The following is a 24,438-nucleotide window of genomic DNA, read 5'->3' as shown; positions in this document are numbered from 1 at the left end:
TTCGCCCTGATCCTATTTCTTTCGTGCTCGTGGGTTTCAGCCAAAGACCCGCATCACTTCGGACTTTCCTCCCACATCAACCTGACAGGATGAGATACTCATGGGCTTGTAACACAAAAAATAGCAGCTAAAAGATATATGGTCACACCCAGTGTCAGCATACTATACAAAAGGATTATAGTATACCGACTCTGTGTGTGACCATATATCGTGTAGTTGCTATTTTTGCGTTACAAACCCCTTTGTTGTGATACAGCTAAACAATGTACAAAGCATTTAAAAACCCAACTCACTCACTCACTTTAAACTGACCAAATCAAAACTGTGAAACGTTGACCAGAATGACGCCCAAACGGCACAACCACTTGAGTCTGGAGTATGCTGTCTCGGACATACAGTTCAGTTACCCTTCAGTTGACAACATTCAAGGGCGTTCTGCCAGTCAAAGTGATCCCGCCCCTGGGGCTGGGACGGGTAACTCGGGTCGGGTGGGTACTAAGAAGGACCCGAGTACCCACAGAACTACCCGGACCCGTGGCTGGTCATGTGATATATTGTTTAATGACAAAAATTATCTTGAAAACAATATCGTTACACCACAAGTCACTAATGTTGGCATTTCTTTCTGACTATGCAACCAGACGTTTATGTGTTTGAATAAAGATAAAACGTCAGTCAACTTCAGTGTATGCATGACCAAATCGTTTCATGCACGTATCTAAATACATTTTGTCCAGGGCTGCTGTCAAACTATTTCCAATCGGACATTTTGTACCTATCTCTTGAGAGGTTATATCCCATTAGTTAGACGTCCCAATTGTTAGACATGTTTATTTAGGCAAAGAGGGAATGTACCTACAGCGGGTACTCGGGTAGGGTCGGGTAATAGGGGGGTGAGTACCCGGGTAGTAAATTTGCCCGCCCTATATCATGACAGACTCACCCACAAATGTGTCATATTGTCATACGTTGACGTTCGCAGGATGCCTTCAGAAAGGTCCACGCCTATCCAGAAAGTCGAGAGTGAATCTGGACGCGTCTGATAACATTACACATTCCCCCATTTTTTACGCTCTGAACACTTTTGGCGTCTGGCTAGAATATGTCAATTTGCTGTTTAGTCCCAATTTCTAAAAGTCTGGTTTCTGCTGATCGATCCTGGACTTGTGTAGTTGACCTGGGCAGCCCTGTACGTGGCCGATCATTACCATTCTGTGTCTACAAATCACAGACTGAGTGTCGTTGAGCATATTGGCTACCTCCAGTTTGAAACATACCCGTAGGCCTTAAATGTACACCACGTTGTTGTTCTATCGAAGTGTCACAATCAATAATGACCCCCTTCCCACGGAGGAACTGCATGATCTTTCGGTTGTGTTGGGGCGTCAGGTTTTGGTTCCGATACCCTTCTATCTCTGGCAGCCATATTTCAAAGTTCACCTTTCTTCTGACGACGATCATAACATGCATATTTATTATCCACTTTTTTCAGTATCGAGAATCGTATTAACCTCAAACAATAAATAACATAGTAACTGTTTAAATTATATGCGCTGACACATTCGTCGTCACTCTCGATTTAACAGGTGCGATCCTTGACAGTCTATTATCTAGTTACGGTCTAGAATTTGAAACTAGTGCCATGAATGTGATTGAGACTCTGTCTGTGTAACTGGCACAGACGCTGTCTGTGTACCGTTTGGTACATAGAAATTATAGGAAACAGAGAAGCAGCGGAGATAGCCGAGGAAGGCCGAGTGGTCAAGAGGACAATGACGGGAATGATGGCCACCTAGCATCGCCGCCGAATATCCTGGAGATGACAGTCCAATTCCTTCTTCAAGCCTTGGTTGGCCATTTTTTTTAACATCTTAAATTGTTATCTTCTGTCCAGTAAACTTTTTGACTTACTTTTGACTTGAATAAAAACTTACCCTCTCAACTGACTCGCTCTCAGTAAATATTCCTTCAAACCACAGTTATGTCGCCATCGAGTAAAATGTTGATATGTCAATATTGCCAACTTTATGATTTATAGTGTAAAATAAACTTAAAGTGTTCTCTTTCAAAATTGGTTTCTTTGTATAAACAAATTTCGAGAACAAGACGCTTTTACTAAAAGAAATTTGTTTTTGAATTTCAAATTACCTATTGTCAATGTTTACAGATTATGGCCGGACACAGACGAAGGAACAGATTCTGGATATATGCATTACGATTAGCATTGCCGGAGTCCAAATACGGATCACGCCTTCAAGGAAGCCTGGGGATGATTACTGATTTCAACTTTAAAAAAACAACAACCTTTACCATAACTAAAATAGGCTAATAGTCTGCCATTTTCTTTCAACTCGAACCCCATTTTTGTAAACCCTGCCTCCCGCCATGAAAAACTGTAAAATTGACTATGCATAGTCACTCAATCGTCATCGTAAACTTCCAACATTACTTTCTGTGGTGTAAGGAGCTCATTACCAGATTGGCTGGGATTCTGTCTGTGGGATATATGTAAGGGCGCATAATTAACTGCGTGTACCAACAGACTAACCAGTAATAATTCAAGAAAACATAACTCTGTTCTTACTTCCGTTTACTCTGCACGTGTGGATGTAAAGTTGTAAACAGAGATGTCTTTCTTTATTAGACGGTCAAACGAAAAACGGGGATCGAAGGTAAGATTTAGGAGGGGGTCGCATGGAATATATGCCACACGACCGCTAAAATATGTCGTGTAGGCAGCCTCCTCATCAATACCGGTCATGTCGACTGTCCATTGAACCTACTCCATGCTTCATTTTCAGACTTCAGCAAGTGAAGCAAAGTAAATTGTTTGTTAGCTCTTATAGTCTGAGGCGCACCCCATATCTGGGAGTATTTCTCAAATACGCTGACTTCTACCGTGATCCAGGCTCCATTACCATGATCTGATGATAACACTTGTTTACTGCAAATTCCAACAACAGAGCTGAAACCCGACTGACATCTGTTTCTGATGATAGTGAATATGGGTGTTGAGTACTGCTGACTAAGACGTCATCGCTTTTATTGGACTAAGGTCCAGCTAAAACGACACCTCATATTTATAATATAGATAAGAATGATTGATTTGCATAGTGGTATTATACTTTTGTCATGGGTAACATCATTGTTTTTTATCATGGAACACTCTGAACATGGATCACTACTAGGCAGGCTAAAAAGATTGTGTGGGAATTATCATTGATGTGAAGAAATATTAACAATTATCGACATGTAAATTGTGTCATTGATAATATCTTTCCACGCTTACATAAACTATTGTGAGGAAATCAAGTTTTAATGTTAATGTACCGAAAGCAGACTTGTTATGTCCATTGTCAAAGTCCGAAAGCAACTGATTTTTTGTTATATCTTAAATGTCCACAAAGTCATCCATGCATAAATGTGTCACCACTCAACAGTGACTTGAAATATGTTGTTTTGTGTCTGAGCTTTAAGCATATTTTCTCCGATAATTGAATCGATATTTAGTTAATGATCATCATTCTCTAAGATCAATATCAACAGCCATCCTAAATCACAACCATATATCCACTGAAAACAAACAGGTTTTTAAGCTAACATTTACTTTTGAGGTTTCCATAGAAACTAGGTGTTTCTAAATTTCAATTTAGTTTTGCTTTTGTACATCAAGTACATAGCTTTTGGTTGATTACTCATGATCACATCATGTCCATACTCCAGATAAGTCAACTATTTGAGTACACGACTGGTCATTATCATGATTATCAGAACTGACAAGAAGTCGAGTGCGTTATTATTAGCCAATGACAATGCAGTATAGAATAAAATTCATTTGCTGCTGACATAATATGACTTACTCCCTTAAACATGTTAAAGAACGTTTTTGAGAATAAATTGACATGGTTTGGTTACAATTAATCCTGAGTGCATATAGTATTGTTTGCCTGAATATTTGATACGGTGACGGTTGTAATTTTCAGTCCGTCTCTATTTGCATGATTTGACTAGCTTTCATCTGTAGAATAGGCTGATACAGCATCTGTGTGGTGCACTGGTTGTTCTCAATGTTCATGGTATTGGTATCAATTGTGTGAGCCTCAAGTTCAACATTTTCAACAGAAGTAAAATAAAGTAATTATTATTCACAAAGATGAAGTACATGTACAGATATACATGATAATGCTTCAAGTTCATGGTCCTGTATGTTGTTGTGCTAATTGTAATTAGCATGATTGGTAAGGCAGAGATATTTCTAAGGGCAGGAAAAAATACATTGTTTTGTAAATTAAGAGTTTTATTAAAAAAGCATTCAATAATGTAATGCTACTTTACTGAACCTTTTATTCGCAAAATACAAGTCACACTACAAAAGGAAGTCACAGTCCTAGTTATGCCAACCTTAATAGGGAATGCGTTTTCCATACTTGGAATTCTAATTAACATTTTGTGTAGACTTGGAGCCGGAATCTCGGGCTCTGAGAATGCCTTGTGTAAATCCTTGTACTGTATCTTGTGATTCATCCCGTTTGCAGAGCAAACTGAAAAAGCCAGCAGGTCCAGCAGGGAAGAAAGATGCAGGTGTAAGATATGCCAGGAAGAGGAAGGCTTGGGATGAAGAGATTAACAGTGAATCCGAGGTTGACAGGTACATGTAGTTCAGTTGTTCAGACCAGACTAAGGGTTGCCACAGCTACCTTATCTCCGTGGGATTTCCTGGGGCAAATCAGTCCACAGAAATTGAGCTATGCTTGTTGTAAGAAAAGACTTGATGGATTGGATGGTCACTGTTAGTCACTGGATTGCCTGGTCCAGACTTGATTATTTATTGGTTGCCATCATATAGCTGAAATATTGCCGAGTGCATCATTAATCAACAAACACAGCTACCTTATCCAGCATTGTGATTTTTTTATCCTTGAATTGGCATGATTGGGGTATAAATACTTCACAAGTGATAACAGTCCATCGTAGTGGAAGTTGGTCACTCCTGGTTTTCACTTACCATTGCATCCTTAGACAGTGGTTCCAGCCTGCATCCTAACGCTCGGTGCTTCAGTGACTGTAATAATGCATAGAACAGTTTCAAAATCACTAATTTTTTTAAGGCTCTTCTTCATTTTGATAATGTGTATCTTTTGTTGTGTTGTGCTCATTTAAAAAATATATATTGATGTCCGGGTGCAAATATTTTTTATTGACTTGGAATATTACATTGTATGCCACAATTTAATGTTATCTATGTGGTTTGTTTCAGTGATGAGGCGACAGATACAAGAAAGGCTGAGTTAGCTTCATCAGACGAAGAGGCTGAAACTGCCCAAGAGAAGAAACTGAGACTCACAAAACAGTATCTGGCCCAGTTAGAGGCCGGTGGTAGGTTACCATGGAGATGGAATTGGAATAAAACCAAAATTCTGTTATATATCGGGCATCAGGGCACTGCGAAGTGAAGACTGGTATATGCATGATATGTTTTCTTAAACATAATTGGTTATGTTGATAGGGTTGAAATAGTGATATTTCATCAAGTGGACATGTTGAATGAATGTAACCTTCATCATCATCCATGTGTATGTCTGTTTGTAGGCTAAGGCTTATGGCAATGACTTTTGGAAATATAGTGCGGGCAGCCGGTGGGGTTTTGTTTTGACTTGTTCAAACTAGTACGTAACCAAATAAACAGTTGTGTACCATCAACCTTGGAAAGGGCCTCCCTACATAAACAAGCACACAAACTCCTATTGCCGCCATGACCATAACACGAGATGTGCATGTAAAGGGAAGTAACTGTGTGCTATATTGGATCACATTATTTTAAAGTATTTGTATTTTTGTAATTTTTATAAAAATGGAAATATATGAAACATGCGGTGGACTTTATTATGAGAACCAAGACTATTACTATATGTTTTTGCCTAACTTGATGAATTCATTAAAACTGATGAGTTGTTCTCTGACAGAGGCAGATCGTGAGGAGGAAGACGGAGCAACAAGGGATGCCATCTCACACAGGTTAAAACAGGATCAGGTGAGCTAATAACCATGACAACAGTGTAAGAAGATACTTCTTATCGTCATTACCAGACAGGCAACCTTGTAATAGGTATGGTAAACGTTTCTGGAAATGCACATTTATCCGTTTTAACTAAAACATCTTCATCATGTTCATTGGATCGGCTCCTTTTAATGATGAACTTCTAACACAGGTTATGTTGTGCTTCATCATGTCTTCACTCATCAGTGAGACCCGTAAAGATCTTGGTTAGAATTGGCCTTCAGCAACCCATGCTTGTTGTAAGAGATGAGTAGCAGGATCAGGTGGTCAGGCTTGCTGACACGGTTCATGCGTGGATCAATCCTCGTAATTTCAATCACTGGATTGTCTGGTCCAGCTCAGTTATTTATAGACTACCGTCATATAGCTGAAATATTGCTGAGTGCTGCGTTAAACAACAAACAAACAAACACTCATCACTGATACCTGTGAGGGGTCTGGGTAAAATTGGTGACTAATGGGATCGGGTGGTCAGACTTGCTGACATAAGTTGATTGCATGTCATGGTAACCCAATAGAGTGGATCGACTCTCATGATGTCAATCACTGGATTGTCTGGTCCAGATTCAATTTATTTACAGACCTCTCTTATATCATGTATATGGCTGGAATATTGCTGAGTGTGGCATTTAACTATAAACACTCACACACACATGTAACCATGGTAACTATTGCTGTTACAGCTTCATGACCTCATGAGAAGTCCATGATTCTTTGTTTCAGCTGGAACTAGCAGGCAAACTCCAGAGGGAAGTTGCAGATTCGGTAAGTTTGACAAAGGGATGTGATTGGATGTTCCCTTGACATTTGGGGAGTTGCATCCCTTGGAGTTCCAGGATTCAGGATCTACTCTTACGGTTATGTTGATATTTTACAGATATTCAGTGTACTACATATTTAGTGTGTATTTGCATGATAACTTTTTCTACATGATTGTGTTATGATCTTTCTGTAACCCATTGTTGTATTTGCTTCCTTTGACATCCATAAGTAATATCTGTGTATGTTATCGACCCCCTCCATTATCTAGAGGATAGAGCGTCTATTTGGAGAGCGGTAGGTCAGTGGTTAGATCCCTGGCAGCTTCATACCAACATGGGGGGCACGGGTGTCACAGCCGTCTTAGGCGCCGTGATTCGCTGTGCAGAGTTGCGTCCCTTGGGCACGCCAGAAACCTATGATTGTGGCTTCGAATCCTGGTTCGCCCAAATATGTTTCTAGGTTTGTCAGCACCATACCCGTGCTTGTGGGTTTCACCGAAGTGGTAAACGTCTGAGACCTGCATCACTTCAGGCTTTCCTCCAACATTAAGCTGACACTCCGCGATATGACTGGAATACTGTTAAATGCGGCGTTAAACCCAACTCACTCACTCACTCATACAAACGTATAAAGAATAAGACAAGGACTGGTTGGCTCGGAGTCAGTATACTGTGTCTGAGTGGGTATTCATGTTAAACTGCGGCATGGTATCTCACTGTGCTAGCACTATAAAATCAGCACTAGTCTGGACTATTACAAGCAGCCACACACACTTCTATAAAAGTGTGTTAATCTTGAACTCGACATTGAACCCCTTTTAACCTCACCTCGTTTGTTTATGTTATTTGCAATCGTCCTTCTCTCCATTAGCAGTGAATCTACACTTTTAATCTTTTGAACATATCAGTATCATTTTCGCGCCATTAATTTTCCTTTCAAAAAGTTCAAAATAGCTCATGATGATGAGAAATACTCCTTTTACCCCCATCCTCCATTGTAGCTCCTTGCATGGCTCACTCCTCATTGCATGGCTCCCTCCTAGTACGTGGGACCTCATTGCAGAGTCATTATTGAACGTATTGCAGCGTGTTAAATTGTGAAACAATATGTTTCTTTCAGTTCAAGAAGGCCTCAAACTTTTGTCCTTCATGCTCAGTTTGTAGACAATTTTCAAAGAAAGTTTTAAGTTTATTTGTGTGTGTTTTTTTTCAAGTAATAATCAGTCACTTATTCTTGTTGATATACAACCACAGCTACGCTAACAGGTATATCTTGATTGGGATAGTAATATTGTTATTCATCATATGATGGGTAGGGTTGTCAGCAGAAAAATGCTAAAGGCTAAAAATTGTATCCATTGGGGTCTTTTACTGATAATTCTCAAATATTACAGGTTGGGTAGATACCGCTTTCTTTATTTGCAGACAAATATGACATATTGTGGATGTGTTGTCAAGGAGAAGATTATGCATGTTGCTAGTTGAACACATGGAAATACTGTGTTTGTTCTTGCAGCTGGAATCCCCCGACCTCACACAGCTGCGAGAACTGCGGGGCCACAAGCTGCCTGTGACGTGTGTAGTTATCTCCCCTGACTCAAAGCACATCTTCAGTGGAAGCAAAGATTGTTCTCTAATAAAATGTGAGTCATCTTAGTGTTGTTTAGGGGGAGACAGTGAATGAAGAGGATACTACCAGGTGCAAAATATTGTGTTCTAAACTCATACGAATTAAGACTAGTCAAGAACCGGTCTTCAGCAACCCATGCTTGTCGTAAGAGGCGACTATGCTTGTCCTAAGAGGTGACTAACAGGATCAGGTGGTCAGGCTCGCTGACTTGGTTGATGCATGTCATTGTATCCCAGTTGCGTGTATCGAGGCTGGAATTTCCACTCTCGCTCGTAGCTCCACCAGTGGATATTACAAGTTTCGTCCCTTCTATGTCCCTCTTATTGACCAATCAGATTCTGTCTCTCATATCACCTGCATTTGCTTCAAACAAAATGGTGGCACCAAGTCAAAATGATCTGATCGATAATCAAGATCTATATTGTAATAAAACAGGTCTCACCCAACAAAGTGCATCAAATCGCTTGAGTACCTTGATTGAAAACATGAAAAGATTTGCAAAATATCTGTTGACGTCCAATTGACAGTACACATGCTTTGTAAATCCTGCAGTCGACCAAAATCTGCACGTTGAAACCATGTAGTTTGTTATGCAATTTTGATTGGACTATGCATAGACTCGTTAGTCCAGCCAAAATGTAAATCTGGAATACCAGCCTAGTTCGGCAAAGGGCGAGAACTAGTCAGTTAACGCCCTTGCCTCAGAAAGATGGACCCCACTAAGTGAGTTCAGATTTTGTTCATGTGTTGTGGCATAAGGCAATATTCATTCATTTGTGATCACGTGACTGTTTTACACAGGGTGTGTAGAGACGGGGAAGAAGGTGAAGGTGATCGCAGGTGGGAAGAAGGGGACGGAGAAGACACATGTCGGACACACGTCACACATACTCTGTCTCGCAATATCCACAGATGGCAAGTTTCTGGTGAGTGAGAAATACTTCATGTGGAGATCTGCATGTACTGTGCAATGTGTCGTTAGGTTTGTGTTGGAAATACCGGTTATTTTGTTATAATTGATGAATTCAAATTCAAGTTCAAAGCCTCATTGTTGGCTGGATGCTGTCCAATCAGCAACCAGTCACTTTGCTTTGTTTTGTTTTGTTTTGTTTTGTTCAGTGATATTACTATGTCCTAGGATTCATTAGCGGAGAGAGAATATTCTGACATCGATATGACGTCAGATATTGTTAATGACTTCACAAATTTCATACATTTTCTTTGTTTTGACATTAAGTACTGTATAAGACACGTGAAGATCTGGGGTAGAATAGGTCTTCAGCATCCCATGCTTGTTGTAAAAGGCGACTAATGGGATCGGGTGGTCTGACTCGCTGACTTGTTTGATGCATGTCATCGTATCCCAATTGCATGGATTGATGCTCATGTTGTCAATCATTGGATTGTCTGGTCGAGACTCTATTATTTATTGACCCTTTTCACACTTTCGCCATCTTGGATCGAAAACGAGGCTTGGAGAGCATAGCTCCATACAGTGAGAGTCGCATCAGCTCATAGGGAACAGACAGCATGTTGTGCATTTCACTGATGGACATTTTAAACAAACAAAATGGTATCCTCTGTATCTAATACAGAAGATATTGCACATTAAATCATAAGGTCCAACTAAAATATGCCTGTAATACACTGGAATTAGCATTTTGCTTTCAGGATCCCGGAAGTGAATCGAAAGGTGCATTTCGAGATACGTATTTCAGAAATAGATTGTTTTATCATAACCTCGTCAGCATATAGATACAATGTGATAGTACATTCAATGACAGAAGTTTTGTATCGTAAATAAACCGCATGACATGAAACACGTCAGTGTACTTTTGCAAAATTGCACAGTCAATGCGTGGCTTGGCGAACTCTAGATCAAGATTGAGATCATGTTTATTTCACATTTCATAGTGGTGTTTGCTGCACAACGCACTATTGTTTTGCCATGAGTCCAGTTGATAAAAGCCACTTTTTCTGCTAAGATTTTCATTTTAACATATTACAATGTTAATTATGAAAATAATTCGTGTGTCAAAATAATTATTCAGAAGGGACGATAACTCTATTCAGTGTGTACAATGACAGATGATACTTTCAAACATCACTTACTTAACTGATTATTGCCGATTGAGATTGCACCGTGCACGACAAAAGTAATAATGTGTGAACTGTTTAAAATAAGTTAAAGGGAAACTAAAATTTGATGAATATAAATAATGTATGAAATTGAAGAAATATAAGAATTGATACAACTACCAACTTCTTGAACACCCTCACCTAATCCTGTATGATGATAGGTAATTGTATATCAAAAGGAAGCTACTAATACATTTATCCTGAATAGTTCGAAAATGTCTTGATCAGATATGAGTACAGATAAAATAACAAAAGATATAAAGGAATCGACTTCAATTGGTAATGAAGCCAAGATAAAAAATATGTATCTGTACAAATTATGTTGATGGAACAATCTGGATTTCTCATATTTAACAAAGAAAAACAAACCAAAATTTTCATATCTTTATTTCTCACAATATAAGTTTTCAAAACTTAACATGGACTGGGTGTCTTTGTCAGTCAAAAGCACCTAATTTTATACCAGGATAAAATAATTTTCTTGCTTTTAAACAAATGGTACAATGTGCTTTTTCAGTGTCCGATAAATATTGGCAATGTTGATTTGTGAGTGAATAAGGCTTTTCACTTCCTCGTCCTATTTAAGTGAAATATGACAGGAAGCACATTTGTTGATTAAATGATTATGGCTTTTCACTTCCTCGTCCTTTGACAGGACGCACATTGTAACCATTGTGTTACTGTCAGCAGAAAGCTCCTCCAGACATCCGTCACCGGATACTAGTTCTTCATTGTGTTGACTCGCTGGCCTGAAATGAATAATTCAATAATATTGTAATAATATTCCTACTTCAATAACATTTTTTATAAACAATGCATATTCACCTTCTCTCAAAATATTGCTTATTAGAAAACAACATTCTTCTGAAATAGAGAAGTTTAAGGAAATTCAATCACAGTGTGTAACATTACATGCTACTTAAGAACAATCTTGAAGGCATCAATTCATCTGATATGTCGAAAACTCAAACTGTATATTCTTTGTAAACAGTAAACTCAACAGATGCATCAATTTAATGACAGTGTACTACATCTCTTTATATCAATGTCACACTGAAATTCACTCTTGTTTTAATGAAACACGTTCTGATATTTGTATTACCGGTATGTATTTAATCATGAAATACTTTGTTTAGTCTGACCATGTTGAAAACATACTTTCACTGGAGTGAAAATCAGGTGAAATATCACGTTTTGTCACACCTATAGTCAGTCTGCCTCATTGACACAATGGTTTTCGGAGTAAGGTCATGAAGATCACAAAGAAAGTATAAGACTTGAATATATTTTGTCAAATGCAATGTTTATCCCTTCATGTGGTTTACTAAAGTTGATATCTTGACTTGAAAATATTAACTTTGTCAGATCACAAGATGAAATATTATTAAACATATTTTATTGTCCAAAAAGACAAAGGGCAGCACTTATTACCGCCTTCTCCCTATATACAGTTATACATAATAATGCATGATGAAAATGAACTATTTACAGTTGAAGCTTCCCATTGTGGAAACATAGTGCGCAATATAAATTTATATACAGTGCTCATATGAAGGATATGTACAATGTGCTGGAAAGTGAAGACAGTGTGCATCTCATACATATCCTAATATTATACATTTTAGTGTTGAATATAGATTTAACAATATTAATGAATAACAGTTTGGAAACAATAATATGCTAGCTACTGAATCTGTTAGTCGTTTCTATAAATTTGTGTACAGACAAGAATATTTTTGTATTCAGGAAAACATCTAAGTTTGGATCACCAAAAAGAATACTATGTGAAGTATTTTGTCCTCCAAGATTATTGATAGCTGTCAGTAATGTCTCCCTAAAATCATCATATAAGGTACATTTGAAGAAGAAATGGAATGAATTTTCACAAGGAGCATGCTATACAAGGAGCATGAGATAAATTCATGCTATCATCGTTATTTGACAAGGAAAACAAATTTCTTCTATGTATTTATATTTTTTTTATTTTTCTCGTTTTGATTGAATTATAAAAAAAATATCAAAATGATCACACCACTTGACTTGATTGAAATAAACTAAAGTTCTAAAGATTGTTAACAAAAGTAACATATTACATCATAACAATATAATTATTGCAAAATGACACAGTAAGCACAACTATATTCTTATATATAAATTGATATGATTAATAATCAATAATACATGGCAATTGCTTGCACAAAAGAAATCTTTTTGTTTTAAAAGTTTCAAAACATGTTTGTGGACATAAAACCAGATGGGTTTCACAATTAAACAAAGGGAATAAATGAGTTATGATTGCTATACGCATGGGAATTAAAAATAATTCTTTTTATACTTTAAGTTTTTAGTAATGTCAATATCAATTTATGCATTTGAAATATTTGTATACAAACTATTAAAGAGTTAACTGTTTCTGTAAATTATATAAAGATCACATGTAGATTGAACATCTACTGGACATTAATTAGTTAGGTTTTTGTTCATTTCATGACATGATTAAATTGGTACAGTAAAGTAAATATCATTTTGGTAGAAATATCAATTGTTACCAAAATTGCAGATCAAACTGTACTTTACTTTAAATATTTACACACCCTTTATGTAATAATTCAGTTGAAATATTACACCTCATGCTATCTAATCTGTCAACATTGACAATCAAAATAACAACTGTTCACAATCACAACAGCACAAGTAGATCGAGAGGTCTAATATTTTATTGGAATGCATTTGAGTCCATTACAATTTACATCAAATACGCAACTGATGCAAACTTCTGATTTGTTACGATTGTAAATTCTCAGTAGGTTACAATTTGATACATTATATCAACATATCAATTTAGTTAGTTTCTGACATATATCTAGATATGGTCAAAAGGTCAATATTTCGTCTTCAAATACAACCCGCAAAGTTATTTAAACTCACAATAAATAGTTTGGCTTAATGGTGTGTAAACAATGAAATATTCTTTACAAGATTTCAGTAGCATTTGTATTAAGTCTGTTGAGCTACCATAAACTGCACTGGGAGTTACCAGGTGGTCATGGATATTTTAAATTGAAATCACAACAGAACAGCCAGATTCAAATTTATATCGGTAAGGAGACCAGATAACAGTAGAATAGTTTGTCAATAAGAATAATGTTCAATACTTACAATAAATGTACCGGGATGGTTAAATTGTCACAGTTTGTCCCGATTGCGTGCCTTGTTGACATCTCCATGTGTTTCATGTGCTATCCAGCCTTCACCTTCTGCTCTCCAAGCCTCGCTTTCAAACCGGAAGTAGCGAAGTGTGAATAAGGTCAATATACAGCTGTCATGTAGCTGGAATATTGCTGAGTGTGGCGTTAAACAACAAACAAACAAGCAAACATTAAGTAATATGTACAATAACCTACTAAACTCACTATCTGTCCTTATGAATTCTGTATATATATATTGGTTCAACACTTTCACCATTTGTTAACTGAGGACAGATAATCCGTAATTAATCCTAGCTTGTTATTCTATAATTTATTGTTCAATGTAATGCAGGCATCAGGAGACAGGAACAATGTCATTCACATCTGGGACCCTCACAGTCTAGACTCCATCAGCTCCCTGACGGGCCACAGGGACGCAGTGTCGGTACGTAGACTCCAGTGTCAGTGTGTCTGCTGTGTAGAGTGCTGACATAAAGTTGATGTAGAGGGGAATCCCCTCTCCATCCACGCCAGTAATACATGCAACATCACATGATGGACCTCGGGAACTGGAAGCACTGACCTTGTCGTACTGGTACAAGGAGGGGGCCATAGGGGTCAGGTTGTTCTCGTAGCTTTTTCATTCGGTGTTCTATGATCTTTGAAATGAAAAACCTCATAAACCTTATTTATTTTTAACAACAACTCTTTTTTGAGGCCATGCAGTTGAGAATGTATTATTTTTGTAAAACTTAGGGCAACTATATTTTTTGGATTTTCCAGGGGAAGATGTTTGTTTTTTATGTCCTAAATCTAAAATCCTAAATCTAGAGCAGATGGTTGAACAAGTATCATGCCTAGTGCAGGCTGGTTGGGTTTGGTCATTGGTTCATAACGGAAATGATACACCGTGATTATTATCCATACCATGAAGTGGGGCGGGGATTATAGGAGCGGAGTTTGTCCGTCCAGTCCGTCCGCTTCACGATTGGGACAAATTTCTCAAAAACTCTGTAAGTCAGAGAAATGAAATTTTACACACTGATGTTACTAGTCATGATAACATATGACTTCGAAAATTGGTGCCATAAATTATTTTTTTATTTTTAGTTAAATGAATGAAAGTTTGCATGCTTATTTAAGAGATATTTATCGAGATTGAGTTTGGAATTTGGTGCCATAAATTATGTTTTTCCAGAGTTGCCTCCCTTGCTACATGTTTTTAGATTTTGTGCATGCACAGTTTCAGACCTTGGTCCAATAGGGAAAGTGAAATCAGATTATTTTCATGACATAAAGCTACCCCAGTGCCTATCTCTTCTTAAGGATATATAGCACTCTTTTTTCATAGTTAACTGTGTTATACACAGCATAACTACTATATAAGCCCTGTGAAGATCTGGGGTCAGAATAGGTCTTCAGCAACCCATGCTTGTGATAAGAGGCGACTCACGGGATTGGGTGGTCAAGCTCCCTGACTTGGTTGATGCATGTCATCTAATCCGTCAATTGCATGGATCGATGCTCATGACATCAATCGCTGGATTGTCAGGTCCAGACCGCCGTCATATAGCTGGAATATTGCTGAGTGCAGCATTTAACAAAAACACTACTACTATAAATAAACAAAACTCTAAAGTGCCTCATGGTGGGATTGTGATAGCACTGTTTTCTTGTTTCATTGATGACAGAATGAGGACTCATGTTTATTTCATTAAATATTCAGTAATTGTATTTGGAGTCTGGATAACTAGCTAGAAAGAGGAAGCTCATGACACCGTTTGCTAAGCAATACAAGTTGAGTATAACACAGAGGTCACAAATCAGGTGAGTGAGTGAGTATGGTTTTACGCCGCTTTTAGCAATATTCCAGCAATATCACGACGGGGGACACCAGAAATGGGCTTCACACATTGTACCCATGTCGGGAATCGAACTCAGGTCTTCAGCGTGACGAGCGAACGCTTTAACCACTGGGCTACCCGGCCGCCCCACAAATCAGGTGAAGTAACTTTGGTCGCAGAGAGTAGTTGGATGGGTGACTGTGTGTGACAGCCTGGGGTTCTGAGAGTTTCTAGAGCTTTCGTCCGGACCCCGGTAAGATATGTTGCACACTGTGTGTCTCCTTCAGCAAGTGACTTTGTTAGAAACATGCCTCTTTTCACTTTGAAGTGAATGGGTACCCGGTAGGTTGAGATGGTACTGTGGCTGTTAACCTTCTAGCACTTCTTGTTGTTGTTGTCTTCGTTGTCGTTATTATTATTGTTTTCTGTTTTTCTTTCAAGGGTTTGGCGTTTCGTAAGGGCTCCCATCAGTTGTTCAGCGCATCACATGATCGATCCGTGAAAGTCTGGAATCTGGATGAAATGGCTTATGTGGAAACCCTGTAAGTAGTAAGGATGAAATGGCTTATGTGGAAACCCTGTAATTAGTAAGGATGAAATGGCTTATGTGGAAACCCTGTAAGTAGTAAGGATGAAATGGCTTATGTGGAAACCCTGTAAGTAGTAAGGATGAAATGACTTATGTGGAAACCCTGTAAATAGTAAGGTTGAAATGGCTTATGTGGAAACCCTGTAAGTAGTAAGGATGAAATGGCTTATGTGGAAACCCTGTAAGTAGTAAGGATGAAATGGCTTATGTGGAAACCCTGTAAGTAGTAGGGATGGAAGCTCTGCTAAGACAAGATGTGAAAACTTTCATGAAAGTCTACATACTATTTGTCATGTTTGTGATGAATCCATTAAAAGTGGCACATAAACTGTTGGTTTGTTTGTTGCTTACCGCCCCACTTTGACAGGAAGTCATGTGATCGGGGGAAACAGGGAGGTGTACTTGGTGAAAGAACATATACTTCCAAGAGATAAATAGAGATTGTAATACAAGCATGTGTGTCATACTGATTTTATGAAACGAGTGTCAGAATTCTTGTATTTCCTGAGCATGAGCGAGGGTAGTACATGAATTCTTGCATGAGTTGCTTAATATCAGCATGACACATGTGACGGAAATAATTTCTGTATCACCCATTATTTCTTAATCCCTTTTACCTCCCCTTCAGAAATAAGCACTGATCACCACTAGAAAACCACAATTTGTTGAATGACGTCAACAATCTTCAGCTATGACGTCGTTTCTAGTGCGACGATATTCTGATCTTACACCACAATAAGATTCATATGACGTAAACAATGCCATCCGGAAAATATAAACAATACACTGGTGTGCGAGAAGTGGTATTGCAGCAGTCCACACACGATTTTTATGTCATTTCTAATCCTATGTGTAATCATGTTGTTTTTTAAATGGATATGCCATGTGAAGATCTTCAGCAACCCATGCTTGTCGTAAAAGACAACTGGCAAGATCAGGTGGTCAGACCATCCTGATTTGCCGACTTGGTTGATGCACGTCATCATATCCCAATTGCGTGGACCGATGCTTATGATGTCAATCACTGGATTGTCTGGTCCAGACTTGATTATTTACAGACCGCTGTCATATAGCTGGAATATTGCTAAGTTTGGCTTTAAACAAAAAAACAACAAAGACAATATTAATTGATGCAACATCCTCTACTATCCAGGGTATTGTGTCTCTATTCCATTGTGACAATGGACACTTTTGCCACTGTAGCTCTGTTTAGGGAGTGACGTCTCCATTGGTTATATCTCTAACTGGGCACATGACTTCTCTCAGTTGGGCGAGTACTTTGATTGTACAATTATACAATGTTGTCCTCAAATGGTAGTGAATTGGTCCAGGATGTATACTAACCAAAAGAAGATAAGGATCTCCTGATTCTTTCATATTACAATAGTTCATCTCTCATGTCATGACAGATTAACTTTACCAATATGAAAGAATCGGGTGATCCTTAACTCCTTTTGAGTAGTATATTTCAAAAAGTATACGATACACTGGACAGTTGCAGATGGGTATGTAGATAAGATACTGTGACGTGATTGGTGACTAATTATAGATGAATGAATTTTGTTGTTGTTCTTCCGCGTGTTGTTTTATACAACTTTAACAAATGTTTGAAGTAGGAAGATCAGAGGTATTCCCAGTGGTGGCACAACATCGCTACCATGTTACAGAAAGTTATGTAAAGTGTAAGTCCATGTTGTCTTGTTTAGATTTGGTCACCAGGACTGTCTGACTGGTGTGGACAGCCTGTCACGTGACCGGGCAGTGACATCTGGTGGCAGGGATCGGACTGTGCGAGTGTGGAAGATCATCGAGGAATCACAACTCATCTTCCACGGACACGTGTGCGTAGACATTTCAAAGATACATAGTCTTACAATAGCAATTTTGCAAAATATACTTTTAGTAATTTCTGCAAATGACCTGGATAGTGTTTTATATGTCCACTTTACAAAAAGCAAATGGTTACAAGTTGTGACACTCAACTCAGTTTGGAGCAATGTGTTTTGTTGCTATTTGCAAGTTAGAGTTGATCATACAAGAATCATAGTACCTTTTCATTATGATCCTTGGTTTGTCAGCACCATACCCGTGCTCGTAGTTTTCACCCGAGTGGTTGACCTGCATTACTTCGGGTTTCTCCCACATTAAGCTGACTTGATGTGATGTAACAAAACCACTATTCAAAGCAGCATTAAACCCACCTCACTCACTCACCCACTTCTTAGGCCATGGAAGTTTACTGATCCCTTCAACCACTAGTTTGTGTGGTCCAGACTGATTATTTACAAGCAGCTAAGACATGGCGTGAATATTGCAGATTGGCATGAAACAAATAGACCTTCAGCAACCCATGCTAGCTGTAAAACGCGACTATGCTTGTCGTAAGAGGCGACTAGCATGATCGGAATCAGGCTAGCTGACTTGTTTGATGCATGTCATCATATCCCAGTTGCATGTATCGATGCTCATGATGTCAGCTTTTGATCAGCGTCAAAACTTCTAACTTCTTGGCACGAGTGAGAGAAGCTTTCAGACCAACATATCTGGTTTCTGTAGGTCAAAAATGAATATAATCAGTGACTCCTACCTGGCAAAAAATAAAGCTAGGTTTATATATTGTGGCAGATTCCTATGTACCCTGTTGTTTCTGAGTGACATGGCTTCTATACCTGTAGGGAGTAGTGTTGGAGGAATATCTGCTTTCTGTATGGGTTTTGATTTGTACAAATGGAAATGAGGTGATGAAAAGCTACGCCAACTCAGTTTAGGAAGCTGACACCTGATTGACACAGGAACCCACACATCCTGTGTTCAGTTTGGAGTCAAAGTTGTCTCAGTGTCCACCTCTCACAGCCTTCCATGGAGATTTCCTCAGGGATTTACTACAGGGAGTTACTGTATCGGAGTAGAAGGCCTGATAGTCCTGAGATTAGGATTGCTACGTATAGACAAATTGTGTATTGTTCACCTGAATGATGTCTGTCTTGCAGTGGCTGCGGCTCTATAGACTGTGTGTCTCTCATCAACGAGTCAACGTTCGTCACAGGGGCTGATGACAAGTGAGTTGATTCTGTTGTATAGTTGACTGCCGATTGATTAGACATACAGTTGACAGAAGATTGATTAGATATAGTTGACTGCCGATTGATTAGACGTACAGTCGACTGCCGATTGATTAGATACAGTTGACTCCTGATTGATTAGACGTACAGTTGACTGCCGATTGATTGGATATAGTTGACTGCCGATTGATTAGACGAACAGTTGACTGCCGATTGATTAGATATAGTTGACTGCCTGATTGATAAGACGAAACCACAGATAATTTGGCCATTATTCTCCAAAGTATTGACTGTGAATATGATAATACCCTGGTGATGTTGACTGCCTGCAGCTCCGTGTCGCTGTGGAGTGTCAACAAGAAGAAGCCCCTCACTACCGTCAAGCAGGCCCACAAGGCAGGGGAAGGTCAAGGTCACCAGGAGAACTGGATCAGCGCAGTTGTCTCCCTTCAAAACACTGACCTTGTTGTGTCCGGTAGGTTACCAGGGCAGCAGAGAATTGTCCCTTGTTAAACAAATATCAGCTTGGTGACTTTGATGATTGTGTGTAATGGTACCCCGACTCACAATATCGATCACTGGATTGTGGATTATTTACAGGATGCCCTCATATACCAGGAATATTGCCGAGTGCGGTGCTAAAGATCAAACACTATCTTGGCGTCTTATATTCGGAAGCACAATATCTTTTGAAACACACTATTTTCAGAATGTCCAAATTATCCAGGGAATGATGTTACTTTTGTTTAAATATTATTATTTTTACATCTCGTCCTCACAGGACATGAAATGATCCGTCTTTTTATAGTGAAGCTGCAACAGTGCAAGATGAATGATAATCGTTTAGTGACTCTAAAATGAAGTGATAAACCCAATAAATAGCAATTAGTTCTTTTTTGGATATTTTTATGACAAATTATTACTCTTTACACATTATAATATTTTCATTCCTCATACTTTCGATATGTTTTATACGAAAACACACTGAGCTGCTAATCTCCATGTCTTGGACATCCTACTGTAGATGTGTTCCGTCTCTGTCAGCAGGGGCTCGTGATGGATCTGTCAGGTTCTGGAAGTGCGGAGCAGAGTTCAAGTCTCTCACCTGCATAGCATCACTACCTGTGGTAAGTAATCACCACCTGTGGTAAGTCATCACCACCTGTGGTAAGTAATCACCACCTGTGGTAAGTCATCACCACCTGTGGTATTTCATCACTAACTGTGGTAAGTCATCACCACCTGTGGTAAGTCATCACCACCTGTGGTAAGTCATCACCACCTGTGGTAAGTCATCACCACCTGTGGTAAGTCATCACTACCTCAGGCAAGACATCACTACCCGTGGTAAGTCATCTCTACCTGTGGTAAGTCATCACTACCCGTGGTAAGTCATCTCTACCTGTGGTAAGTCATCACTACCTCAGGTAAGACATCACTACCCGTGGTAAGTCATCACTACCTGTGGTAAGACATCACTACCTGTGGTAGGTCATCTCTACCTGTGGTAAGTCATCACCACCTGTGGTAAGTCATCACTACCTGTGGTAAGTCATCACCACCTGTGGTAAGTCATCACCACCTGTGCTAAGACATCACCAACTGTGCTAAGACATCACCACCTGTGGTACGACATCACCTCCTGTGGTAAGTCATCACCACCTGTGGTAAGTCATCACTACCCGTGGTAAGTCATCTCTACCTGTGGTAAGTCATCACTACCTCAGGTAAGACATCACTACCCGTGGTAAGTCATCACTACCTGTGGTAAGACATCACTACCTGTGGTAGGTCATCTCTACCTGTGGTAAGTCATCACCACCTGTGGTAAGTCATCACTACCTGTAGTAAGTCATCACCACCTGTGGTAAGTCATCACCACCTGTGCTAAGACATCACCACCTGTGGTACGACATCACCTCCTGTGGTAAGTCATCACCACCTGTGGTAAGTAATCACCACCTGTGGTAAGTCATCACCACCTGTGGTATTTCATCACCATCTGTGGTAAGTCATCACCACCTGTGGTAAGTCATCACCACCTGTGGTAAGTCATCACCACCTGTGGTAAGTCATCACCACCTGTGGTAAGTCATCACCATCTGTGGTAAGTCATCACCACCTGTGGTAGGTCGACCAGGAGCATCTTAGTACCATGGACTGTGGGGTAGCTTTGGGGTTAAAAAGAGACTCATCACAACTAATACCCGGCTTCTATTCCCCACATGGGTACAATGTGTGAAGACCTTTCTGGTGTCCCCACCATGATATTGATGAATATTTCTAAAAGCAGCATTAATCATAACAGACTCACTCTTGTTCAAGATTCTTGTACATAACTATGCTCGTGGGTTTCAACAAAATGGAAAACATTTGACACCTGCATCACTTTGGGCTTTCCTGTCACATTTTGATGACACACCATGACATAACTGTAATACTGTTCTGTTTAATGCAACTCATACCCCAATGGGATGTTGTTTAATACGTTATTATATTAAACTTGTTTATCTAGTCCAGACAAACAAACAATCCTGAGCTGTAAATAAGTAGAAGGTCATGAGACCATATTAAATTACAACCTGTGCCCTGTTGATTTTTTGTGATTGAGCACAAGGTTTCTTCTCCCCAGTGTGCCCTGTCTGAATTAATGCTAATAACCCGTGGGGGGAGGGGGTGTGTGTGTGTGTGTCTTATCGGCATCCTACCACAAATTCTTAACGATAGATTCTTTACTCCAGTTCAGTACCCCTCTCAGTATTCCTGTATCTGATAAACCCTCTTGCTCACACATAAAGTTAACCATGAGCACACCTTGACCCCCTAATTGTAAAGAAGACTGCATCGTTTCTTTTATCCATTCAGATGTCAGCTTTTCTCTTTATTACTTTTATACCCCTGTCTCTGATTTGGAAATTTCATGCTGAACAAAACAAAATACACACAAAACATAAACATTTCCCCTCCATGGTATCAACACCATGGCGGCATTGGGTGTAAAATGTCCCCATCATATACTGAGGAGATCATGTGTTCTCCTCATATTAAATGCAGAATCCTGCCCACTGATTGGCTGATTAGAACATTCACCTGTCAGAGAGAGGTATCAAATCAAGATTTGAGCCATCACACTGTGCTCACAGTTTCACCATTTTGGTAAATGGCTTTTCTCCCACCTGAAGCTGAAATATCACATTAAATCGAACTAATTAAATTGTCTGTCTCTTACAGTGAGCCCAGTTGGTCCAGTCGTCTATGGCGCTGTGCAGAGTTACGTCCCTTAGATAAGCCAGAAACTTATTGTTAAATGTCCCTGATTATTTTTCTAGATTTGTCAGCATTTTGCTTTTGGGTGTGGCCAAATTGGTAAATGTATGAGACTTGCATCACTTTGTATAACTAAAATGCTGCTTGATGAGAGTTAAATCTAACTCACTCACTCACTGTCTGTTACAGAAGGGGTTTGTAAACAGCCTGCAGTTCTCGGGCGACGGGCGTGTCCTGGTGGTGGGGGTAGGGCAGGAGCACCGACTGGGGCGCTGGTGGAGGGACAAGACGGCCAGGAACTCACTCTTCATCATCCCCATCAAGAAGAAGTCATAGCGCTTCATCACAATAAATATTTTGTATATAGCTGGAGTTTGTAGTTATTGTGTGGGAAAAGACATGATCATCCAGGATTGTCCCGTGTAGCTCTCTCCATTGTATAACTGTCAGTAGCCAGGACCCATCTCCTACCATAGCTTCATTAGGCTGATGACAGAATAGGTAGGCATTGTGATGCATTATTCCACTGAATGATGTTACTGATTCGAAGTGGTGTCTACAGATTTTTTGTTGACTATATATTCATGAGAATTGACTTGGACAGGGTTTTGAGTTTTTTTGAGTCGACATAATAACTAGTGTGCATGCTGTGTAAAACTAAAGTGTGCGTTCCAGTGATTATGTTTCTAGGTTTAAATAATAAAGTATTAATTGAAGCCAATTCTTAAATAGAATGGAGATATGATACATTGGACAATCGTGGATTAGCCATTATGTTTAGGTTAAGATGACTGTCAAGGGCACTGGGGACTTCCAACAGTGGTGATGGTGCTCCTGCTGGCGAGCCTCACCAAAGTTGGCCCCTTCATGTCGGAAATCAGTTGCCTAGTCCTCTGCAATTTGCTGTGCAGAGTTGGGCCTGCCAACAATCTATGATCATGGGTTCCATTCCAGGTTAGCCCTGATTATGTTTCTAGGTTTGTCAGCACCATACCCATGCTCCTGGGTTTCACCAAACTGGTAAAGGTCTGCATCTCTTCAGGCTTTCCTCCCACATCTAGCTGACTGGTGATGTAAGTGGAATACTGTTTGGTGTTGAAACCCAACTCCCTCACTCTCACTCATTCACTCCCTGCACTATCTTAAAAAAATAGCATCCCATCTTACACGTCATGGTTGTCTCATAAGAGCCGACTATGAGAAATAGAGAAATATGATTTGTTTCTCAAACTATCAGCAACTGGTATACCTGTCTTGACTCGGCAGAGGACTGTGGCCAATACAAATTGCTTACACTGCAAAAACATCCCCGACCAGTATCACTGAAGAGAGTCCAGGGGTGACTATGTCAGAGTTGAAGCCAGCTTCACCATGCATGCCCCAGAACCACCTGTGAAGATTCCGGGGTAGAATATGTCTTCAGCAACCCATTCTTGCCGTTTAAGGCGACTATGCTTGTAAAATGCGACTAACGGGATCGGGTGGTCAGGCTCGCTGACTTGGTTGACATGTCATCGATCCCAATTGCGTGGATTGATGCTCATGATGTCAATCACTGGATTGTCTGGTCCAGACTCGATTATTTACAGACCGCCGTCATATACCTGGAATATTGCTGAGTGCGGCGTTAAACAACAAACAAGCAGTTAAGTTCCCCGATGAATAATGCCTGTGGTGTTGATTGTCACCATACGCTGGAATATGATTTTGATCGTATCAATTACTGGAGTTTCTGGTCCAGAAAGCTGGAATATTGCCGAGTGTGGAATTGGACAAACCAACTTAAATGGGATTGGGTGGTCATGTTTAGGTTGATCGATATTCCACTCATGCTTTTCAATCACTGGTTGCCCAGGCCAGACTGGCATTAAACAGCATTGACTCCACTAAAATACAAAAG

General features: G+C 39.5%; 1 protein-coding gene across 1 annotated transcript; it reads left to right on the top strand.

Annotated features, from left to right (window-relative positions):
• Nucleotides 1-2,599: 2,599 nt before the first annotated feature.
• Nucleotides 2,600-22,874, top strand: LOC139445617 (U3 small nucleolar RNA-interacting protein 2-like). The gene is made up of 14 exons (XM_071226784.1): nt 2,600-2,672; nt 4,536-4,648; nt 5,258-5,376; nt 5,964-6,031; nt 6,782-6,823; nt 8,336-8,462; nt 9,251-9,375; nt 14,129-14,221; nt 16,062-16,162; nt 17,916-18,050; nt 19,200-19,268; nt 19,604-19,746; nt 20,319-20,398; nt 22,728-22,874. Exons 1-14 carry the CDS (start codon nt 2,628-2,630, stop codon nt 22,872-22,874), a joined length of 1,407 nt encoding a protein of 468 aa, XP_071082885.1. The 5' UTR covers nt 2,600-2,627.
• The last annotated feature ends 1,564 nt before the right edge of the window (nt 22,875-24,438 follow it).

Source organism: Haliotis cracherodii, unplaced genomic scaffold (genome assembly GCF_022045235.1).
Source record: "Haliotis cracherodii isolate W230 unplaced genomic scaffold, xgHalCrac1.p SCAF_6, whole genome shotgun sequence".
Taxonomy (NCBI): domain Eukaryota; kingdom Metazoa; phylum Mollusca; class Gastropoda; order Lepetellida; family Haliotidae; genus Haliotis; species Haliotis cracherodii.
The sequence above is the reverse complement of the archived record's forward strand: the minus strand, read 5'-3'. Positions and strand labels throughout refer to the sequence as shown.

Excerpts from the sequence above, each read along its gene's own strand:
- LOC139445617 (XM_071226784.1), top strand. The coding sequence starts at position 2,628 with ATGTCTTTCTTTATTAGACGGTCAAACGAAAAACGGGGATCGAAG. Across the intron at positions 6,032-6,781 it reads ACAGGTTAAAACAGGATCAG|CTGGAACTAGCAGGCAAACT; the intron begins GTGAGCTAATAA and ends TCTTTGTTTCAG. Across the intron at positions 8,463-9,250 it reads AGATTGTTCTCTAATAAAAT|GGTGTGTAGAGACGGGGAAG; the intron begins GTGAGTCATCTT and ends TGTTTTACACAG.